General features: G+C 48.1%; 1 protein-coding gene across 7 annotated transcripts in view; it reads left to right on the top strand.

The window, feature by feature from the left end:
* plxna4 (plexin A4) overlaps positions 1–24,480 on the top strand; it is a 538,927-nt gene that overhangs the window by 417,774 nt on the left and 96,673 nt on the right. For all 7 annotated transcript variants that reach the window (XM_033040097.1, XM_033040102.1, XM_033040100.1 and 4 more), the window contains exons 10-16: positions 6,177–6,377; positions 10,067–10,163; positions 12,012–12,202; positions 18,478–18,629; positions 19,502–19,619; positions 22,070–22,206; positions 23,138–23,305. In XM_033040097.1, the coding sequence (XP_032895988.1) occupies positions 6,177–6,377; positions 10,067–10,163; positions 12,012–12,202; positions 18,478–18,629; positions 19,502–19,619; positions 22,070–22,206; positions 23,138–23,305 (1,064 nt within the window). The remainder of the gene's footprint in view (positions 1–6,176; positions 6,378–10,066; positions 10,164–12,011; positions 12,203–18,477; positions 18,630–19,501; positions 19,620–22,069; positions 22,207–23,137; positions 23,306–24,480) is intronic.

The following is a 24,480-nucleotide window of genomic DNA, read 5'->3' on the forward strand; positions in this document are numbered from 1 at the left end:
ATTTGTAAATTGTCCCCAGTGTGTGTAGGATAGTGTTCGTGTGCGGGGATCGCTGGTCGGCGCGGACTCGGTGTATGTCTACACTAAACTAAGTCCAGAAGCCTGCCTTGGCAGAGTTCAAGTATTCAAGGTCCAAGTGTATTTTTATTCAGAGGGAAGTCGGTGGTGATGATGGTCAGGCAGTAAATCGGCGTAGAGGCCATGGTCAGATCAGATTAGGAGCTTGGGATCAAGGCAGCCTAGTCACCGGCAACAATAGTTGAACAATTAAAATCAGATAATGCACAAGGAGTAGGTGGATAAATAGAACATAGACCAGTACAACACTATGGTGCACATTGTCTGTGTCGAACATGATGCTAAATTAAATTAATCTGCCTGCACATGATCTATATCCCCCCCATTTGCTGCACATTAATGTACCTATCTAAGAGCTTCTTAAAACCCGCTATTGTACCTGGCAGTGTGTTCCAGACACCCACTACTATCCGTGTGAAAAAACTTGCCCTGCTCATCTACTTTCAATTTTGCTCCTCACGTTAAAGCTATGCCTTCCAGTTTTTGACATTTTCACCCTGAGAGCAAGGTTGACTGCCGAGCTTATCTATGTCGCTCATAACTATATCTACTTCTGCCAGACTTCCTACAACCTCTGATGTTCATGAGAAAACAATCCAAGTATGTCCAACTTCTCCTTATATGTAATTCCCTCCAATCCAGACAGTATTCTGTTAAACCGCTTCTCCAAATTCTTCTTCCACATTCTTCCTGTAATGGGACGACCAGAACTGTACGCAATATTCCAAATGCAACCTAAGCAAACCTAAATGCAACATACTAATAAAGCTGCATCATCATGACTCCTTGATTCTTATGCTCATTGCCTCGACTGATGAAGGCAAGCATACTATATGCCTTCTAGAAACATAGAAAATAGGTGCATGAAGAGGCCATTCGGCCCTTCGAGCCAGCACCGCCATTCATTGTGATCATGGCTGATCTCTGCCGCTGCAGGAGAATACGGAGATATGGAAGGTTGCTGCAGCCATCTGTATGTTTTCTTTTGAGGTCCATTTCACTCTATTTGGAAACAAAGGTATGCCAAGGGGTGGCGCGGTGGTGCAGCGATAGGGTTGTTGCCGGGTTCGATCCTGACTACGGGCGCTGTCTGTACGGAGTTTGTACGTTCTCCCCGTGACCTGCGAGGGTTTTCTCCTCAAACTTTGGTTTCCTCCCGCACTCCAAAGACGTGCAGGTTTGTAGGTTAATCGGCTGAGTGTGAATGTAAAAATTGTCCCTAGCGTGTAGGGTAGTGTTAATGTGCGGGGACCGCTGGTCGGTGCGGACTCGGCGGGCCGATGGGCCTGTTTCCGTGCTGTATCTCGAAACTCAAACTAAACGAGAAGATTGGCTAAAGGCTGTACATACTGTTTCACTTTCCACAATTGCTGCCTGACTTGCTGAGTGCATTCTGTTCGACTTTGGACCTCCAGCATCTGCAGTTTTGGATTTCCAGTTGGCATTTCCACCCATTTAATCCCCCTGAGCCGAGTCCTCCCACGCCATTGTCTCAACAGATGTTCGTTTAATACAGATGAATGTGTGCAGGATCACACTGTAGCAGCAAGCAGCGGGCATGCGTGCCTGATGAAAGGGCACCCGTTAGCAGGCCAAGCGAAAGCCACGAGATTATTGATCATTCACTGAGAATGCAAGATTATTGCCAGCAGAGCTGGGTAGTCCAGAGCCTCATTAAAGGGGCATCTGACTGCAGGATGAAGGGAGATATTCTGGGCTCGTGTCAACAAATCAATATTGCAGTGGATCAGGGGCAACTCTAAGTTGTATTGTTACAGTCTTAACATGGTCATAAAGGCCCATAGTCCTGGTGGTGGCATTGGGTCAATTGCAGAGGCTTGGTCATGATGTACTTGTAACTTAGGTCCTGTTCCTCCCATTGTTATGTGCAGAAGTTCATAAGTTATAGGAGTGGAATTAGGTCCTTTGGCCCATCATGTCCACTCCGCCATTCAATCATGGGTGATCTATCTTTCCTTCTCAACCCCATTCTCCTGCCTTCTCCCCATAACCCCTGACACCATTACTAATAAAGAATCTGTCAATCTCCGCCTTAAATATATCCATTGACACGGCCTCCACAGCCGTCTGTGGCAATTAATTCCACAGATTCACCACCCTCTGACTAAAGAAATTCCTTGTTTTTTCCTTTCTAAAGGTACGTCCCTTTTATTCTGAGGCTGTGGCCTCTAGTCCTGGACTCTCCCACTAGTGGAAACATCCTCCCCACATCCACTGGAAACAAAGAACTGCAGATGCTGATTAATGCACAATAGGAACCAAAGTACTGGAGTAACTCAGCGAGACAGGTGTGGAGTATATGCATAGGTGACATTTCGGATTGAGACCCTTCTTCAGACTCCATCCCAAGGATAGTATTCCATCCTTGGCCAGAATATATTCCTCATTGTTGCTGGGAATTTATACCTGGGTTGTTCCTCCAACTCAACATCAGGTCTCAAGAGATTAAAGGTGATGTCCTGTTGTCACCACATTTTCAAGGGGTCGCACACTGTCAGAAGACCAGTCCATTAGCAACAGTGTTAGCACCAATTCCAGAACAAATGCATGTATTTAATAAATATAGTCAAAAGAAAACTTGAAAAGTTTTCAAAACTGGAGGTCAGATGAAAACTAAGAGACTGAGAGGATTAATCTTCCATCGACTGGGCCTGGAAGGAGGATATTTTCTAGGGTTGTAGAGGAAGATGTATAGAATTAACCCAAGAAAGGACACAGATTGCAGGAGTAACGCTGGCAGTATCTCTGGAGAACATGGATAGGTCACGTTTCGGGTCGGGATTTTCAGACTTTGTGCCCCAGAACTTGTCCTTGTTCCTCTGTCCAGAATTGACCCTGTGACCGCGTGGGTTTGCTCACACGTCCCAAAGACGTGAGCGTTTGCAGGTAAATTGTTCTCTATAAACAGGGTTGCCAACTGTCCCGTATTAGCCGGGACATCCCGTATATTGGGCTAAATTGGTTTGTCCCATACGGGACCCGCCCTTGCCCCGTATTTGACTGCTGCTACTCGGGTCGAGGGGCCTGAAGGGTGGGAGCACCGCATCCGGCCCCGCCTCACCCGTCCCGACGTAGTGCAGCGCGTGGAGTGCAGCAGCAGCAGCACCTCGCCCGTGGCCCCGTGGGTTCGGCAGACCGGCCAGCTGTCCGACCTTCGGACCTTCGCTTACCGCCGACACCACCACCTCGCGCCCGATCATCGGTTCATGAGTTGGACGAGGTGCTGGGCTTTGTGTGCAGTCCAGCACCCGGTCATTCACCCAGCCACGGCCGAGTCGGTCAACGAATTGTTGTCGGGAATTTGTCCCTTATTTTGACCTTTTTGCCCTTATTTGGCAGTGAGAAAGTTGACAACCCGATCTGTAAATGAATAATAATGAATAATGGATGGGATTTATATAGCGCCTTTCTAATACTCAAGGCGCTTTACATCGCATTATTCATTCACTCCTCAGTCACACTCGGTGGTGGTAAGCTACTTCTGTAGCCACAGCTGCCCTGGGGCAGACTGACGGAAGCGTGGCTGCCAATCTGCGCCTACGGCCCCTCCGACCACCACCAATCACTCACACACATTCACACATTCACACACAAATTCACAAATTGCCCCCGACAGTGTAGGGAGTGGACGAGGAAGTGGGATAACATGGAACCAGTGTGAGCAGGTGGTTGATGGTCGGCGCGGACTTGTCTGAAGAAGGGTCTCGACCCGAAACGTCACCTATTCCTCTCCTCCAAAGACGCTGCCTGTCCTGCTGAGTGACTCCAGCTTTTTGTGTCTATATTGGGGAACTGTTTCCCCTCGGCATCTCTCAATGCTCAGTCCCATCTCCATGGAGCTGACTGATGCGGACTCACCTCGGCCTGGGGACTGTGAACGCCGCTGCTGCGGGGGACGAGAGGGGAATAACGTGCTTCACCGTGGCTCTCCCTTGCAAAGAGCTTCCGTGGCCTCAGCATTTCCTCCACCGCCTTTGTTCTCGCACAATCAGCCAGGAGAAAACCCCCAAACACGTCGGAATGAAAGAGAGTCACAAAACAGACAAGAGGATTGAGATCAGTTCCGATGGACTCACAGATACGCTCGGCAGTTGCAATGTGTTACATAGTGTGACCTTTCCCAGAACATTGATCTGTGTACGAAATATACGGGGGGAGCGAGAGATAAAGAAATGGACCTGCAGTTTGGCTTTTCCCTTCTGAAGGGCTCTGCGTGCAAATCCGTTGGAAGGAGTAAAGTCTCATTAAATTTCAATTACTTCAAATGACAGCCATGTAAAGCTGATAAAGTCCAGCATTGTAGGTACACAAAATTGCTGGAGGAACTCAGCGGGTGCAGCAGCATCTATGGAGCGAAGGAAATAGGCGACGTTTCGGGCCGAAACCCTTCTTCAGACTGATGGGGGGTGGGGAAAGAAAGAAGGAAAAAGGGGAAGAGGAGGAGCCCGAGGGCGGGCGGATGGGAGGGTGGGAGGAGACAGCTAGAGGGTGAAGGAAGGGGAGGGGACAGCACAGGCTAGCCAAATTGGGGGAATTCAATGTTGATGCCATAGGGGCGCAGGGACCCCAGACGGAATATGAGGTGCTGTTCCTCCAATTTCCGCTGTTGCTCACTCTGGCAATGGAGGAGACCCAGGACAGAGAGGTCGGATTGGGAATGGGAGGGGGAGTTGAAGTGCTGAGCCACCGGGAGGTCATGTAGGTTAAGGCGGACCGAGCGGAGGTGTTCGGCGAAACGGTCGCCCAACCTACGCTTGGTCTCACCGATGTAAATTAGCTGACATCTAGAGCAGCGGATGCAGTAGATGAGGTTGGAGGAGATACAGGTGAACCTTTGTCGCACCTGTAACGGTTTCGGCCCGAAACGTCGCCTATTTCCTTCGCTCCATAGATGCTGCTGCACCCGCTGAGTTCCTCCAGCAATTTTGTGTACCTTCGATATTCCAGCATCTGCAGTTCCCTTTTGAACATAAAGTCCAGCATTGTGTAAGGTTGTCAGTTTTGCGCTGAGGCTCTTCAGACCCCTTGTTCCTTTCTCTCGGTGTGAAGCCATTTCATATGCAAAGTAGTGCCGTCTTTCGGAAAGCCAAGGGTTTAGTCAAGTTAATGAACCTCAAGTTGTGTCTAACCCTGACACACTCTCCCCGAGCTAAGTTCAGACAAGATGCCCGCAGATGGTCAGTTTTTGATGTGTTCTTTTCTATGGCACCTCATTCCCGTTACGTGTTGCTGTCTGCAGCTATAACAGGCCTGCTCACCTTCTACAGCCCATTCCCTTTCACCCTGTTTTCACACCTTCACACTTCCTTATCAAAAATTCTCCGACTACATTTTATCTCTGTTTGCTTTGTTGTCGCCTTCTCCCAGCTAACAATGACCTGTTCTACATTTCCCTTGATCTCCATTCCCTTTTCCCTGATTTCACACCTTACACTTCCTTATCTATCTATCTCCCTCCGCCCCTGACATGAGTCTGACGAAGGGTCTCGACCGGAAACGTCGCTCTCTCCAGAGATGCTGCCTGTCCCGCTGAGCCACTCCAGCATTTTATGTAAATGTTTGGTTTAAAACAGCTTCTGCAGTTCCTTCCTACACAGTCCTTCCAGTGATGTGCCGAATGCCAATGCTTTTGAAGGTCACTTTCTTCGCTTGTTTGGCTATGAAACAATGTTTCTATAAAATCTTATGAAGAAAGATCTTTGAGATATAGTTTGCTACATTTCGGAAGGAAATCCACCTTAGGAAAAATCTTCAATGTTTTTATCGCAAAGTACCTGCATCTCGACTAGTGGGAGCTGAAGACTCTATGGGAAATTAAAGGGCCTGTCCCACTTACGCCATTTTTTTCGGCGACTGCCGGCACCCATCACTAATTACCGCCCACAGAGCCCACGGCTGAAGCCTCCGAAGCCTTGCGTGTGTGTGTGAGAGTGCGCATGTGCGCGCAGCCGCCAAGAAATTGTGTCTCCCGGTCCCCCCCATGTTTTAATAGCGATTTCCGTGCATGTATCTCGTGCCAACCTTCCTCACTATCCGCGGCTCTGCTGATTTTGGTTTCTCCTGCTCTCTCTCCTCAGGACTGTCCCCAGCTGCTGGCTGCTGAGAAGATACTGATGCCAGTGGGAGTGGTGAAGCCCATCACGCTGAAGTCCAGGAACCTTCCGCAGCCCCAGTCTGGCCAGCGTGGCTATGAGTGCATCCTAAACATCCAGGGAGTAGAGCAGCGAGTGCCAGCCTTACGTTTCAACAGTACCAGTGTCCAGTGTCAGAATACTTCAGTAAGTGGCTCCAGTTATCAACATATCTGAAGAAGGGTCTTGACCCAAAACGTTGCCTGTCCATTCCTTCAACAGATCCTGCCTGATGGCATTAGAGTTGCTGCCTCACAGCGCCTGAGACCCAAGTTCGATCCTGACTTTGGGTGCTGCCTGTACGGAGTTTCTACGTCCTCCCTGTGACCTTGCGGGTTTTCTCCAGGTGTTTTGGTTTCCTCCCACATCCCAAAGACAATAGACAATAGGTGCAGGAGTAGGCCATTCGGCCATTCAATGTGATCATGGCTGATCATCCCCAATCAGTACCTCATTCCTGCCTTCTCCCCATATCCCCTGACTCCGCTATCTATAAGAGCCCAATCAAGCTCTCTCTTGAAAATATCCAGAGAACCGGCGTCCACCACCCTCTGAGGCAGACAATTCCACAAACTCACAACTCTCTGTGTGAGAAAAAGTGTTTCCTAGTCTCCATTCCAAATGGCTTACCCCTTATTCTTAAACTGTGTCCCCTGGTTCTGGACTCCCCCAACATCGGGAACATGTTTCCTGCCTCTAGTGCATCCAAACCCTTAATAATCTTATATGTTTCAATAAGATGCCCTCTCATCCTTCTAAACTCCAGAGTATACAAGCCCAGCCGCTCCATTCTCTCAGCATATGACATTCCTGCCATCCCGGGAATTAACCTTGTAAACCTACGCTGCACCCCCTCAATAGCAAGAATGTCCTTCCTCAAATTAGATTTGCATGTTTACAGGTTAAGTGGCTTCTGTAAATTGTTCCTGGTGTGTGTGCTAGGTGGATCGAAGCGCTGATTTCCACGCAGTATCTCTAAACTTCACTAAACTAAACTAAATTGACCTGCTGAGTTCCTCCCAAGTTCATTTACTTGCACCCCAGTGGTATGAACATTGACTTCTCCAATTTTAGATAGTCCTTGCTTTCTCCCTCCATCCCCTCTCCCTTCCCAGCTCTCCCACAAACCTACTGTCTCCGCCTCTTCCTTTCTTTTCCCGCCCCCCCACCGACATCACTCTGAAGAAGGGTCTTGATCCGAAACGTCACCTATTCCTTCTCTCCATAGATGCTGCCTCACCCGCTGAGTTTCTCCAGCATTTTTGTCTACCTTCGATTTTTCCAGCATCTGCAATTCTTTCTTAAACCTCCAGCACCCATAGTCAGGATGGAACCCAGGTCTCTGGCGCTGTGAGGCAGCAATTCTATCGCTGCACCACCATGCCGCCCCTTCTAGCACTTTGTGTTTTGGTTAAGATTTTAGTATTATCAGTCTCTAATGCTTCCATGCAGTCTCAGGAAGTCAGTGGGTCAAGCAGCATCTATAGGGGTATGGGCAAGGAATAGTTGACATTGCAGGACGTGACCCTGCATCATGATCCACAGATACTTCTCGACCCGCTGAGTTCCTGAGGAAAGGGCCCCCATCTGAAAGGTCACCTGTCCATGTTCTCCAGGGCTGCTGCCTGACCCGCTGAGTTGCTCCAGCACTTTCAGCTCCTCTAGCAGGTTTTATTTTTTTAATTTGCTGCAGTTTTGAGGTAATGTCTATTCTCTTCTATGACCTGCAAAATTCACTCGATGATCCAGCTGTTAATAAGACCAGACGTATCCTGGATGAAAAAAAGGACAGTTACCGTCTCAAAGCCGTTTCTTTGTTCTCTACCGAAGATTGAAAAGGCTCAAATACCAAGCGTAACAAAGCAGATATTATTATTTTTTTAAACCTGAAAGGCCTGCTAATTACTACAGTTCCAGCTGTCTCTGACACACAGCACACCTAATACAACCCAGTGCTGATTTATATGCACAATAGTGCGATTCAGATTCTACACACACATGCCGTATTGTACCAGGGCTGTGTGTCACTTTACAAATTCTCCTGCAGGTGATTCTTTAAGACTCGTTGAGAGGCAAGAGCACTCTTTGTGAGAAAGAAAATCGAGCTGCCTCTCAAGCCGGGAAGGGTCCTGAGAAGACTTACGAGTATGTTGCCAGGACTCGAGGGGCCTGAGCCACAGGGAGGCGTTGAGCAGGCTGGGATTCTATTCCTTGAAGCGCAGGAGGATGAGGGGTGATCTCATAGAGGTGTACAAAATCGTGAGAGGAATAGATCGGGTTAACCCACAGAGTCACTTGCCCACAGTAGGGGAATCGAGAGCCAGAGTCCATAGCTTTAAGGTGAAGGGGATACGTTTTAATAGGAATCTAAGAGGTCACAGAGACAAAGAGTCACAGACACAGAACGGAGACGAGGAAACACTTTTTCTCACAGAGAGTGGCGAGTCTGTGGAATTCTCTGCCTCAGAGGGTGGTGGAGGCAGGTTCTCTGGATGCTTTCAAGAGAGAGCTATATAGGGCTCTTAAAGATAGCGGAGTCAGGGGATATGGGGAGAAGGCAGTAACGGGGTACTGATTGGGGATGATCAGCCATGATCACATTGAATGGCGGTGCTGGCTCGAAGGGCCAAATGCCCTTCCTGCACCTATTGTCTATTGTTTAAGAAACAATTAGACAGGTACGTGGATATGAAAGGGATATGGGCCAAACTCAGGCATGTGGGACTAGTGTAGAAGGGACATGTTGGTTGGTGTGGGCAAGTTGGGCCGAAGGGTCTGTTTCCACACTGTATCACTCTATGACTCGACCTGCCTTTAGATTGTGCCGTATTGGAACTGATTTATTACCCCTTGTGGGGCAATAAATCCTAGAGTGATACAGTGTGGAAACAGGCCCTTCTGCCCAACTTGTCCACACCGGCCAACATGTCCTAGATACACTAGTCCCACCTGCCAGCATTTGGTCCATATCCCTCCAAACCTGTCCTATCCATGTACCTGTCTAACTGTTTCTTAAATGTTGGGATAGTCCCAGCCTCAGCTACGTCCTCTGGCATCTCGTTCCATGCACCCACCACCCTTTGTGTGGAAAAGTTACCCTTCAGAATCCTACTAAATCTTTTCCCCTTCACCTTAAAACTATGTCCTCTGGCCCTCCATTCCCCTATTCTGGGCAAGAGCCTCTGTGCATCTACCCGATGTATTCCTCTCATGATTTTATATACTGTACCTCTATCAGATCACCCCTCATCCTCCTGCGCTCCAAGGAGTAGAGTCCCAGCCATCTCAACCTCTCCGTATAGCTCAGACCCTCGAGTCCTGGCAACATCCATATAATGTTTGGGACAGTAATGCCAGGGTGGAGGTGAGCCAGTGAATAGATTGGACAGCAGCACTTTCCCACCTGCCCATGGCTACCTTGATCTACAAGACTTTACCTACCTTTACTTTTTTCAAAGCCTCTGTCTCCAACACCTTCTAAGGAAGTGGCATAGGGCCATACAGTGTGGAAACAGGCCCAATTTGTCCACACCGACCAACGTGCCCCATCTGCACGAGTCCCACCTGCCTGCGTTTGGCCCATATCCCTGTCCTATCCATGTACTTGTCCAAATGTCTCTTTAAACATTGTGATAGTACCTGCCTCAACTACTGTCCCTTCTCTGGCAGCTTGTTCCATACACCCACCACTCTGTGTGGAAAACAAAAGTTGCCCCCCAGGTTCCTGTTAAATCTCCCCCCCCCCACCTTAGAGCTGTGAAGACTCTTTTCCGCTATCTCATGACGCTATTCCAAACACTGTAGGCCTTGACAATTGACTATGTTGCTTGTTCCAGTACGCGTACGATGAAACTGCGATCAACAACCTCCCGGTGAGCCTCTCCGTGGTCTGGAACGGCAACTTTAGCATCGACAACCCAGCACGCATCCAAGGTGAGTCAACGCCAGCGCCCGCACGCTCGTTCATGCTGCGCTGGGCATGTCTGGGAGGTTCTTAACTGTAGAGGCATCATGGCAGATCCTGGGCCAACACCCAGTGGGGAGGTATGGCACAACGGTAGAGTTACTGCCTCACAGTGCCAGAGACCCAGGAGTTTGTACGTTCTCCCCGTGACCGTGAGGGTTATCTCCGGGTGCTCCGGTTTCCTCCCGCGCTCCAAAGACTTTCGATTTTGTAGGTTAGTTGGCTTCTGCACATTGTAATTTGTCCCTAGTGTGTGTGTGTGTGTGTGTGGGATAGTTTCTACTGGGCGGGGTGATCGCTGGTCGGCATGGACTCTGTGGGCCGAAGGGCCTGCTTCCAGGCTGTATCTCTGAAGTCTAAAGTAAAAGTCTAAAGTGCGACCACATAGTATTTTACAAGCTCATGGCAGACGTTAAAATCTGCCCCCTTCTCCGAGTGCTGATATATCACATGCCAGTTTCCCAGTCACCGACTCTGCTGGACGTGTTTCGAGGGGCTCGTGATGTGACCTGCCTCCAATATGCTTCACCCAGTCACACAACCCGCCCTTCCTGCAGTCCCCCAGAGTAAGAGCGGAACTCACTATCAAAACATGGAGGGGACGGGGGACACAGTTTTCTGGCGGCAGCGCCCGCTTGCGCACACGCACACACGCGCGCGAGGCTTCGGAGGCTCAATCCAGCGCTAAATGCAACTCAGCTGCCTGTCTCACCGGGTTAACCAGCAGCCCTGTCTGGACTGACGGGATACCAGCGCTGCTTCTCCGCGCTGGCCATATTTCCCGCAAGCCCAGGCAGGTTAACCTGGCGGGGATGTCGTCCACCTCTCAAAACATGGGGGGGACGTGTCCCCTCTGTCCCCCCCCTCGGGTTTTCCGCCCCTGCCCCAGAGTATTTTGAACCATGTGGCCAGGATCGCAGAGAAGGGAGGGAGAAATCGCCATTATTTGTATTTCTCCTGGGGTTGGCTGCAGCACATCAAACTGGCTCAGATTCAGATTCAGATTCAGATTAAATTTCAATTGTCATTGTCAGTGTACAGTACAGAGACAACGAAATGCATTTAGCATCTCCCTGGAAGAGCGACATAGCAAATGATTTGAATGATTTGACATCACTGAGGCTCAGTGTGTCACGCCCCTGCCTCAGTGAATCAGAGAGTTGTGGGGCTCGAGTCTTGCTTCAGACCCTCGAGTCACATTATTTGGGCAGCACTAAGAGAGTGCTGCACCCTTGGAGATCTTTTGAATCAGGCGTTAAATTGAGGCCACCTCCCCCCCCTTCACAGTTTGCACAAAGTACCCCGTGAGAACATTCTTGAAGAAGCGCAGGAAAAATACCGCCCAGGATTTGAGCGAGATTTAACTCTTGACCAACGTTGCGAAATAAAACCCGGCGTGTTTGGTTATTACTCAGATTGGTTATATTTGGAAACTTACGGTGTCGAATTGAGCTGATGCATTCCCGGTGTTGAATTGACTGCAAAGGAATTCAAAGGTCGGCAGTCATGGTGGCGCAGCGGTAGATTTGCTGCCTTACAGCAAAATGCAGCGCCGGAGACCCGGGTTCGATCCCGACTGCGGGTGCTGTCTGTGCGGAGTTTGTACGCTCTCCCCATGATCTGCGTGGGTTTTCATCCGAGATCTTTGGTTTCCTCCCACGCTCCAAAGACGTACAGGTTAATTGACTGCCGACTACAACATTCAGAAGGGTCAGAAGGTCTTTGTTTTGACATAATTGCATTGTGGTCGCATATATTTTGCGTTGCATTTTTTCCCCCCCTGTCTCTCTCTCACTCCTGCCCTTCCTCCCCGCCAGTGCACCTGTACAAGTGCGGAGTGTTGCGTGAGAGCTGCGGGCTGTGCCTGAAGGCTGACCCCAACTTTGAGTGCGGCTGGTGCAAGGGGGACGGGCGTTGCACCCTCCGCCAGGACTGCGCCGTCTCCGGGGACAATTGGCTGCAGCCGACACGTGCCAACAGCAAATGCACCAACCCTCGCATCACCAAGGTAACCTTGTGCAGCATCCAGGGGGCAGGACGGGGGTGTGAAAGCCAGTGGGAAACACAGTGGCAAAGAATGAACAAATGCTTTCGACTGCTTACTTCATGAAAAATCTAGGGCAGGACTTTAAACCCTGAAGTTCAGAACCAGACAATGGACATGTGTTAACTATTTACTCATAGAACTAAGCACTTAGAGTCATGTAGTGTGGAAACAGGCCATTCGGCCCAACTTGCCCACATCGGCCAACATGTCCCATCTACACTAGTCCCACCTGTCTGCATTTGGCCCATAACCCTCTAAACTTGACCTATCATAGAAACATAGAAAATAGGTGCAGGAGTAGGCCATTCGGCCCTTCGAGCCTGCACCGCCATTCAATATGATCATGGCTGATCATCCAACTCAGTATCCTGTACCTGCCTTCTCTCCATACCCCCTGATCCCGTTAGCCACAAGGGCCACATCTAACTCCCTCTTAAATATACCCAATGAACTGGCCTCAACTACATTCTGTGGCAGAGAATTCCACAGATTCACCATTCTCTGTGTAAAAAATGATTTTCTCATCTCGGTCCTAAAAGACTTCCTCCTTATACTTAAACTGTGACCCCTTGTTCTGGACTTCCCCAACATCGGGAATAATCTTCCTGCATCTAGCCTGTCCAACCCCTTAAGAATTTTGTAAGTTTCTATAAGATCCCCCCTCAATCTTCTAAATTCTAGCGAGTACAAGCCGAGTCTATCCAGTCTTTCTTCATATGAAAGTCTTGCCATCCCAGGAATCAGTCTGGTGAACCTTCTCTGTACTCCCTCTATGGCAAGAATGTCTTTCCTCAGATTAGGAGACCAAAACTGTACGCAATACTCCAGGTGTGGTCTCACCAAGACCCTATCCATGTACCTGTCTAAATTTTACTTAAATTCTTAAATTCTTCCTTCGAATGAAAACTTAAATCAAGTCCCTGCTGCATGTTCCAATGGTGGCGCAGCGGTAGAGTTGCTGCCTGACTGTACCAGAGACACGGGTTCGATCCTGACTGCGGGTGCTGTCTGTAAGGAGTTTGTACGTTCTCCCCGTGACAGTGTGGGTTTTCACAGGGTGCTCTGGTTTCCTCCCACATCCCAAAGACGTGCAGGTTTTGTAGGTTCATTGGCTTCTGCAAATTGCTCCTAGTTTGTTGGGGAAAAGTCGTGTACGGGATGATCGCTGGTCGGCACGTATTCATTGGGCCAAAAGGGCCTGTTTCCACCCTGTGACTCTAAAACTAAAAAGAACTGTAAAGAAAATCCAATGGCTCCCATCAAAAACTCTCTTATACTTGTCCTATCTTGCACCAAACATTGAGCCATCTTGCCTCAACATCTTCTGGTTAAGTAATCCCTTAATAGTTAACATTCCCGTCTTTGTTTTCAAATCTCTTCAGGGCTATCCCTTTCTGCTATAAGATCTCCAGGCTCTGCTCACCTGCCTTTCTGCACAATCAAGATTTTCGTAAGACCTTATACCCTGGAGTTCCCTCAATAATCTCTGGAATTCTTTTGTCACACCCCTTTGCCTCCCATCTTCCCCTTTTCTCTTCCTCCTTAGGCTCCTTAAAACCAATCCTTCTTCATTAGATAAGCTGGAAGGAATTTAAACTTTTGCTTTCGAACTTGGATTTGGTAACAACAGTCGAGTTAGTTTTGAACTCACTTTGGAAATTAAATTTCTACTGTGAGTTGGATATTAACCCTTTACTACACATGCAATGCACTCAAGTAAGTAAGTAAATAAGTTTATTGGCCAAGTATTCACATACAAGGAATTTGCCTTGGTGCTCCGCCCACAAGTAACAACACGACATACAGTGACAGTTACGAATGACTCAGAAAACACTAAACATTAATAATAATAAAACATTAATGATAAAACACCATTGATCAAGAATGCGAACCAACAAAATACCAGTTCAAAGGGAGGTACAGATTTTTGGCTGTTGAGTAGAACAACTACTCGTGGATATCCACCAAGCATGGATATTGAAGATTTCCAAAGTTTGATTCCGCTGACTTGAAGAAGAACTGGACATAAGAAGAGGATGATAGGGTGGGGCAGCAGTAGAGTTGATGCCTTACAGCGCCAGAGACCCGGGTTCGATCCTGACTACGGGTCCTTGTCTGCAAGGAGTTTGTACGTTCTCCCCGTGACTTGCGTGGGTTTGGTTCGAGATCTTCGGTTTCCTCCCACACTCCAAAGACGTACAGGTTTGCAGGTTAATTGGCCTGGTGTCAATGTAAACCTGTCCCTAGTGTGTGTAGGATAGTGTTAGTGTGCGGGGATCGCTGGTCGGTGCGGTCTCGGTGGGATGAAGGGCCTGTTTCCGCGCTGTATCTCTAAACTGAACTAAACGATAGTTGAACACACTCCCAACCATTGAGAAGACAAAAAGGATGATTTTTATTTTAGCCTTGGATAAGAGTGACTATTTATGTCGAACATGTATATCTTTAAACCAAATAAAAATTTCAAGACCTTACAAATCTGTGCTGTTTGGACTGTGAAGCACTAAGATGCATTATTCATGGAATGTTCCTTGAAAGCTCCTTTCCCTACCATTAATACCGACAAAATCACTCCATGGTTTATCTATAATGCACCAGCAAAGTCCCATATTGGCAGCGGTCCAATTTTGACAACCGATCCACTTAGAACGATCTGATACTATAGACTGTTGTCTGTCTCAGGAAGCCAGCAGTGGTAGGGAGAGCCGTCTTGCTTATGATTAAAAATAGATACACTGAGATACTGGAGGAGAACCAACACAAAGAAGGAAGGACTTACGCTTATGCAGTTGCTTATGCGATATACCCACCCTACCACAACCAGAGAGCAGTGCTGAACTACTATCTACCTCTTCGCTCACCCCTTGCCTTGCACTAAACGTCATTCCCACATCATGTATCTGTGTACTGCAAATGGACTGATCGTAATCATGTCTTGACTTTCTGCTGCCTGGTTAGCACACATGGATAGGACAGGTTTGGAGGGATATTGACCAAGCGCAGGCAGGTGGGACTAGTGTAGCTGGGACATGTTGGCCAGTGTGGGCGAATTGGGCCGAAGGGCCTGTTTCCATGCTGTATCACTCTAAGACTAAAAGTAGTGATAAAACATTGTACATCACTACTCTTGACAATAAACTAAACTGAACTGTAAAACCTCCCAAGATCCAAGCAGTCACTATGGTGTTGCTTGGGAGTGTAGGCAGCATTGTAATGTAGGCAGATCGTCCATGCATAGACAGCGGCATGAAAATGAGTGAGTGTTCTAGGTGAATGTTGGTCACTTATTGTGAGTGTTGGTCAGGACATGAAGTCGAACAGTACTGATTGACTTTGAAATAGTTTCCATGGAACCAAAACTTCCAACCATGGAGAGGCATGTTCCCGTGGAAGCATTGTTGGAAAACTAGTCTTCACGATGAGACCTGGAACAGAAACCAAATGGGATATCTGCTCAAGTAATGAGCAGGAAAGATTGGATTTCCAACCAGGCTTTTCTCCCTCAGTGTTATAGCGGGAGTGTGTGTGTCTGGGTTATGCGTTCAGATCTCCACACTGGGATTAGACAAGAGGCGTGCCAACCTAACCATGACTGAGCCCCAGAGGGATCCCTCGTTGAGAAATGTGGAACTGCTTAATGGGCAAGGGGAAAGAGGGAAGGGGAGGGAGATGTTTGGAGCAGTTGCCTAAAATTCAATGTTCACATTTGCGCATGGGCTCAAGCTGACAATGGAGGAGGCCCATGTTAGAAAGTTCAGTAAGGTTAAAGTGATTAACGAGTTAACTCCCCTTCCCATTCCCACACTGACCTTTCTATCCTGGGCCTCCTCCATTGCTCGAGTGAGGCCACACGCAAATTGGTGGAACAGCACCTCATATTTTGCTTGACTAGCTTACAACCAAGTGGCATAAATGTTGAATTCGCCAATTTGAGATAACGTCTACAAACACCTCACATCTTCCTCCCCCCCCTCATTCCTCCCCTTCCCCTCTCTACATTAACAGTCCGTTAACAAATTCCACAGTTCGCAATTAGCGAGTCTTCCCGAGTACCTGCCGTTAGAGCTCCGACGTACCCGCTACGTTCATTCTCCGTGCTTACCACGAGTTTGATTTTTTTTAAACTCGGGACAGCGCTTGGAATGAACTCGCACCATGGGACGGGGCTATTAGTGCTTTAATTTACCCCTCATCTTGCTTCCTTTTGGTTGAGTATTCTCTGCAGTCTCTTAGTTCATAGTTAATAAGTCATAGGAGCAGAATTAGGCCATTTGTTCCATCATGGCTGCCATGTCCCCATAAACTCCCTCCTGCCTTTTGTCTCTGTCTGTCTTGAACCTGTCACTTTTTTCTCAGTCTCCCTCCTTTGGTTTTCTTCTCTTCTCAGTCTGAAAAAGGTTCCTGACCCATACGCCCTCTACCTATTTCACTCCACAGATGCTACCTGACCTGCTGAATTCCTCCAGCAGTTTGTTTTTTCCACATCAATGCCTATTTTTTTCTTTTACACTCAAGTTCAAGTTCAAGTGAGTTTATTGTCATGTGTCCCTGTATAGGACAATGAAATTCTTGCTTTGCTTCAGCACACAGAACATAGTAGGCATTTACTACAAAACAGATAAATTTGTCCATATACCATGATATAAATATATACACACATGAATAAATAAACTGATAAAGAGCAAATAACAGAAAATGGGTTATTAATAATCAGAGTTTTGTCCGAGCCAGGTTCAATAGCCTGATGGCTGTGGGGAAGTAGCTATTCCTGAACCTGGTTGTTGCTTCTTCCCCTCCCTGTATCTCTCCTTCCTGTGTTTCCCGATCGCTCCACGCTTTGCACTCTCTCTCTCCCACCCTTTTCCCCTTTATTTCTCTACCACTTCAGATGTCACCATCTCTTGAATGTTCTTGCCTCCAACTCCGTCTCATCTTTTTAGGGCCAAAGAAACAGGCAGCATGTCCTTTGACCCACACACTCTGACATTATTCACATATAACGGTGGCGCAGCGGTAGAGCTGCTGTCTTACAGCGCCGGAGACCCTGGTTGGATCTTGACTACGGGCGCTGTCTGTACAGTGTTTGCAGGTTCTCCCCGTGACCTGCGTGGGTTTTCTCTGAGATCTTTGGTTTGCTCCCACACTCCAAAGACGTACAGGTTTGTAGGTTAATTGGCTTGGTGTAAGTGTAAATTGTCCCTAGTATGTTACAGATAGTGTTACTGTGATCGCTTTTCGGTGCGGACTCAATGGGCCGAAGGGCCTGTTTCCACGCTGTATCTCTCAACTAAACTAAATTATATAGAAACACAATCAATTTAGTTTATTGTCACGTGTACCGAGGTACAGTGAAAATCTAGTGCTGTCAGTGGAAAGACAATACATGATTACAATCAAGTCATTCACGGTGTACGTGTTCACATGCTAAGGGAATAACGTTTAGTGCAAGATAAAGCTAGTAAAGTCTGATCAAAGATAGTCCTAGGGTCACCAATGAGTTAGATATACATACATATAAAAAGCAAAAACTTTAAAGACTTTAATGTGGTGAAAACTGTACCAGTCTTTGAAAGCCATGTAAGGAAAAGATCCCCAAAAATGCTCTAGTTTCTGGAAACGGAAAGGAAGCAAACTTGAAAATTCACAGCAGGTCGGCCAGCATCTGGGGAGAGAGAAACTAATGTTAACAACCAGAGATTTAGATCACAAACCTTTGGAGGAACGACATCTAAAGCACTATCACCTCCTGGGGCTAGCTCGTCAGTCAGCTATATTCATGGTACACAAAATTGCTGGGGAAACTCAGCGGGTGCAGCAGCATCTATGGAGCGAAGGAAATAGGCGACGTTTCGGCCCGAAACGTCGCCTATTTCCTTCGCTCCATAGATGCTGCTGCACCCGCTGAGTTTCCCCAGCAATTTTGTGTACCTTCGATATTCCAGCATCTGCAGTTCCTTTTTGAACAGCTATATTCATGGTCCTTCTTTCTCCATGGATGCTGCCTGACCTTCTGAGAACTCCAAACAATTTTTGTTTTAGTTGATCAAAGACACACATTTCAAGGGCATGCAGATGGACAAGTGGGCTTGTATTTGAATGCATTAATAAGTTCGCACTTTACATTCTGGACAATAGTCCATTTATTGGTGGCATAGACCTGTGAGATGTCCACCCAGGCAATAGCTTTGTCATCCATTGCTTCATTAATATAAATACATATTCTCCTCTCTTTGCAGATCGTACCAGTACGTGGGCCCAGGGAAGGCGGAACTAGAGTTACGATCTACGGGGAAAATCTCGGCCTGAATTTTTGGGAGATTGAAAACTATGTCCGCGTGGCTGGAGTCGATTGTATCCCTTTGGAAGAGGGATACATTCCAGCGGAACAGTAAGCCATGTTTACACATTCCCATTGAAGAGGGAGCTGGCAGGCTATAACAGTGTCCTGGTCAACATGCAGTCATGCCTGGATAGTAGAGCGGGTGTTGAGAGGATGTTTACACTAGTGGGAGAGTCCAGGACCAGAGGCCACAGCCTCAGAATAAAAGGGCGTACCTTCAGAAAGGAGATGAGGAGCAATTTCTTAAGTCAGAGGGTAGCGAATCTCAGATTCAGATCAGATTCAGATTCAATTCAGATTCAGATTCAGATTCAATTTTAATTGTCATTGTCAGTGTACAGTACAGAGACAACAAAATGCATTTAGCATCTCCCTGGAAGAGCGACATAGCAAATGATTTGAATAAATAATAATAAGTGATAATAAGTGATATCTGCGCAATTCATTGCACCAGACGGCTGTGAAGGCCACGTCAATGGATATTTTTAAGGCGGAGATTGCCAAAATTCTTGATTAGTGCGGGTGTCAGACGTTATGGGGAGAAGGCAGGAGAATGGGGTTGAGAGGGAAAGATAGATCAGCCCCTGATTAAATGGCAGAGTAGACTTGATGGGCCGAATGGCCTAATTCTGCTCTTAGAACTTATGAATTTATAAATTTATACAATCCTTTGCTCCCTTTTGGAACAGGGATGGGATTATTTGGATCCCTTCCTTGGGAGGTGCTGGAGATAGAGCCTTTGAATAAGGTAGATAGAGCCTTTGAATAACGCCTTGTAGAGCTCGGGCAGCCATGGGCAGATGGGGAAGTGGAGGCTATGTATGATCAGGTCAGTTGTGACTTTATTACATGAAGGAGCAGGTTCTTAGGGGGGAAGGACTTGCTCCGATAATCTTAACCCAGGGTCTTTATCTTCGAAGGATCGAGTGCGAGATGGACGTGGCCCGGCATGGCCAGTACGCTGGCTTCGTGGAGGTGTGCGTAGAAGAATGCAAGCAGGAGTTCATGGCAAAGTCAACGCAGCGCTACAGCTTTGTGGTGAGTGGGAACGGAGGCAGGGAGAGGGTGTACAACATGGTCCTCCGACAGGCTGGAGATACGTCCACTCTGCCCTGAGTCCCATCGTGTGCTTCTTCGCCTTTCGTTCGTGGTGGTGAATCTGTGGAATTCATCGCCACAGAAGGTTATGTGGATATTTTTTAAGGCCGGGATAAGATAGATTCTTGATTAGTTACGGGCATCAGAGGTTCTGGAAAGAAGGCAGGAGAATGGGGTTAGGAGAGAGAGATAGATCAGCCATGATGGGCCGAATGGCCTAATTCTATTTATATTCCTTATGACCTGATGTTAGTCTAACAGATCCATTAGAGTAACAAGCAGAACTACAGTTTAGTTTAGTTTCGAGATACAGAGTGGAAACAGGCCCTTCGGCCCACTGGATCCTCGCCAACATGCGATCCCCCCGCACACTAACACTATCCTACACATTTGGATAATTTACAGTTATACCAAGCCAATTAGCCTACAAACCTGTACGTCTTTGGAGTGTGGGAGGAGACCGGAGATAACTCACGCAGGTCATGGGGAGAACGTACAAACTCCGTGCAGAGGTGTGAGGAGGTTGCACAGCTAGCAGGCCAATGCAATTGCAAATCTATTCCATAACCTCCAAGCCAGCTGTGAGGGACAGGTGATAGCGAGCTGTTCTCTTGTTGTGTGGGAAACCGTGTGGAATCTCAATCTCTGCAGATAAGACATTGTTCATAAGCTCTAGGAACAGAATTAGGCCATTCAGCCCGTCAAGTCTACTCCACCGTTCAATCATGGCTGATCTATCTCTCCCTCACAACCCCATTCACCTGCCTTCTCCCTCTAAACCCAGACACCTGAACGAATGAACAATCTGTTAATCTTCACCTTAAAAATATCCTTTGACATGGCCTCCGCAGCCATCTGTCACGTTGCCTGCGTTACACGATACGATATGATACAATATAACTTTATTGATATCCCAGGAGGGAAATTGTTCTGCCGACAGTCATAAAACACCAAGATACGTGAAATATGAAATTAAAGGGACGAGTAGCAAGTTGAGGAATGGAGATGTGCTAAGATTGGGGAGGGGGGGGGGGGGGGGGGCAAGGGGAGTCAGTCTACCCCATGACAGAAGGTGGGGGGGTGAGGGGGGGGTTGTACAGTTTGATAGCCACAGGGAAGAAGGTTCTCCAGTGGCATTCCGTGCTGCATCTTGGTGGAACCAGTCTGTTGCTGAAGGTGCTCCTCAGGTTGACCAGCAGGCATGTTATGACGGACTCACAAGGCAAAGTAGTGCAGCACAGGGGAATATGTAACGTGTAAAAACTGCATGTGGTAGAACTGATGCTATTCTCAAGAATTAATTCATACGCCGGGCATCAACAAGGGGATTGTAAAACTTGAAAGATTTAATCCTTTCATTTTATCATCTCTAATATGACGATTTACATCTCCAATATAGCCAGCCCTAGTGTTTGGGCAATGGAAATTCACCCTTTATGGAACACACAAATCACCAAAAAATCTGACATCCAAATTCAAAATTGGCTCTTGTGCAATTTAAGGGGCTGTCCCAATGTACGAGCTAATTCAAGAGTTCTCCCGAGTTTCCAACTCGGAGAATTACGGTAATAGCCGCTGGTAGGTACTCTGGGCTCTCGTGGACATTTTTCAACATGCTGAAAAAACTTCGCCAGTTTCCGCGTTTCCCGAGTACCCGCCATTAGCGTTACGAGCCGCTTCGAGACATCCACGAGCTCCGACGTAGCCGCTACGTACATTCTACGTACTGACCACGAGTTTGATTTTTTTAAAATTCGGGAGAGCTCTTGAACGTTGAAAAAAAAAATGATCAGAAATATATTTGTTTTCAACTTGCACCTCTTTACACTAGAGTGGCTTTGTGAATGTGGCAATGGGGAAATCAGGATAGGAATAGGAATTTAACCACGCCGTTAAGTGCGGAGCGTGCCTGTAATTCTGTTACAGGGCAGTATGCAGCTAATGGTTGACAATGGGATGGGATAAAAGACATAAAGACACAGATGGGCCACATCTCTGGAGAACTTGAATAGGTGATGTTTCAGGTCGAGACCCTTCTTCAGATAATGCATGTGGCAGGGTTTGAAGAAAGTCGCCTATCCACGTTCTCCAGGGATGATGCCTGACCTGCTGAGTTCCTCCAGCACTTTGTATCTTTTTGTGCATTCAGAGGTATCTGCACTTCGTTATTTCTACGGGAAGAAAGACATGCGTTCTTGGGAAGCTGGATTTACTCCACCGGCAGATCGGCAAAGTCACGCAGCAACTTTCTTCAAATTGAAACTTTGGGCTGAAGAGTCTGTTTGCCTGCTGCGTAGCTCCTCTCTGGCTCGGCACCTCAGCTAACGAGTCATATTCTCCGTCCATTTGTTGATTCTGGCGTTGTAATTTTCAATTGAATTTAATTTCAGCTCCCAACTCTCACGGATTTGACGCCCATCAAGGGTCCGGTGTCGGGGGGGACGATGGTCACCATCAGAGGCAGGAACCTGGATGCCGGGAGCAACATCTCTGTCCTGTTTGGCCAGCAACCTTGCGTGTTCCACGGGTAACGAGACTCGGACTAAACCAATGCTTCACACCAAATCTGTGCCTGTTTGGATAAGTTCATAAGTCATAGGAGCAGAATGAGACCATTTGGCCCATCGAGTCTACTCCGCCATTCAATCATGGCTGATTTACCTTTCCCTCTCAACCCCATTCTCCTGCCTTCTCCCCACAACCCCTGACACCCGTACCAATCCAGAACCTGTTAATCTCCGTTTTAAAAATACCCACTGACTTGGTCTCACATCCGTCTGTGGCAATGAATTCCGCACATTCGCCACCCTCTGACTAAATAAATTCTTCCTCATCTTCCTAAAGGAACATCCTTTTATTCTGAGGAGGGAAATTGATCTTCCAGCAGCCATGAAACACAAGATACGTGAAACATGAAATTAAAGTGACAAGTGAAAAGGATTGGGGATGTGCAAAGATTGGGGGTGGGGGGGGGGGGGGGGGTGGGAGTCAGTCTACACCACGACAGAAGGGGGAGGAGTTGTGCAGTTTGAGAGCCACTTCTCTGACATTGAAGTATCATTGTCATAGAGTCATAGAATCATAGAGTGATACAGCATGTAAACAGGCCCTTCGGCCCAACTTGCCCACATCGGCCAACATGTCCCAGCTACATTAGTCCCACCTGCCCGTGTTTGGTCCATATCCCTCCAAACTTGACCTATCCATGTACCTGTCCTTAACTGTTCCTTAACTGTTGGGATAATCCCAGCCTCAACTACATCCTTTGACAGCTTGTTCCGTACACCCATCACCACTTTGTGCGAAAAAGTTACTCCTCAGATTCCTATTAAATCTTTTCCCCTTCACCTTGAACCTATGTCCCTCTGGTCCTGGGTCTGGGCAAGAGTCGTTGAATTGGCAAGTTCTAAAAAGGCATTTGTAGAGATTTACTGCTTTGCTCTTCCCGTGTCTGTCAGGCGGATTGCCCGGGCGATAGTCTGCAACTCCACGTCTGCGCCGCAGGGCGCGGGGAACATCAGCGTCACCGTGGGGGTGGACAGGGCAAGGATCGAGAAGGAGCTGCAGTTCGAGTACATGGAGGATCCCACCATCGTTAAGATTGAACCAGAATGGAGTATCGTCAGGTAAGGGTGGGGCAAGGGGGGGGGGGGGGGGGGGGGGGGGGGGGGGAGGGCAGGAGGGTGGGCGGGGGTGGGAGGGGTGGGGGGGGGTGGAGGTGTCACCCACCAGTCTGCCTCTCCATTGAAAAGCTGCTTAAAACGTTTCACACCTGAACATTGAACAGAAAATGCCTGGAATGCACGGGCATCTGTAAAAATAGATGATGAGATGACTGCTGGACAGAGAGGTAATACAAACTTCAGCACATTATTCAGTACTTAGCCTTGCTCAACTTAGCTTCTTCCCCTTTCATACTTCCTCTATTTCTGTCTCTCTCTCTCTCATTCACTCTCCCTGTTTATTTGCCTCTCGCATTCTCTGTCTCTCCCTGACTCTCTCTCCCTCACTCCATCTATTTCCCTCAGTTTCCCCCTCTGTCTTATCCTCTCACTCATCTTATCCCCTTGTTCTCATCTATCCCCATCTTCCCATGTTCCCATTGCTCATCCTTTTTCCCTACATCCCACATTTCTCTATTCTTTCCTTCCTTTCCCATTCCCATTTTTCTTTCTCTCTTTTTTTTGCTCCCTGTCTTCTCTTTTTTCTCTCTTTCTCTCTTTCCACAAGTTGCCCCCTTTTTGGACTTCCTCTAACTCTTTGGCAAACGTGGTAAAATATACTTTCCCAATACTTTTTTCCATTCTCTCTCCCCCTCCCTCTCCCCCTCCCTCTCCCCCTCCCCCTCCCTCTCCCTCTCCCTCTCCCTCTCCCTCTCCCTCTCCCTCTCCCTCTCCCTCTCCCTCTCCCTCTCCCTCTCCCTCTCCCTCTCCCTCTCCCTCTCCCTCTCCCTCTCCCTCTCCCTCTCCCTCTCCCTCTCCCCCTTCCTCTCCCCCTCCCTCTCCCACTCCCTCTCCCCTCCCTCTTCCCCTTCCTCTCCCCCTCCCTTTACCCTCCCTTTACCCCTCCCTCTGCCCCTCCCTCTCCCTCTCCCTCTCCCCCTCCCTTTCCCTCTCCCTCTCCCTCTCCCTCTCCCTCTCCCTCTCCCTCTCTCTCTCCCTCTCCCTCTCCATCTCTCTCTCCATCTGTCTCTCCCTCTCCCTCTCCCTCTCCCTCTCCTCTCCCTCTCCCTCCCCCTTCTCTCCCTCTCCCTCTCTCCCTCTCCCTCTCCCCCTTCCCACTCTCTCTCCCCCTCCCCCTC

Source organism: Amblyraja radiata, chromosome 21 (genome assembly GCF_010909765.2).
Source record: "Amblyraja radiata isolate CabotCenter1 chromosome 21, sAmbRad1.1.pri, whole genome shotgun sequence".
In the NCBI taxonomy this organism is placed as follows: domain Eukaryota; kingdom Metazoa; phylum Chordata; class Chondrichthyes; order Rajiformes; family Rajidae; genus Amblyraja; species Amblyraja radiata.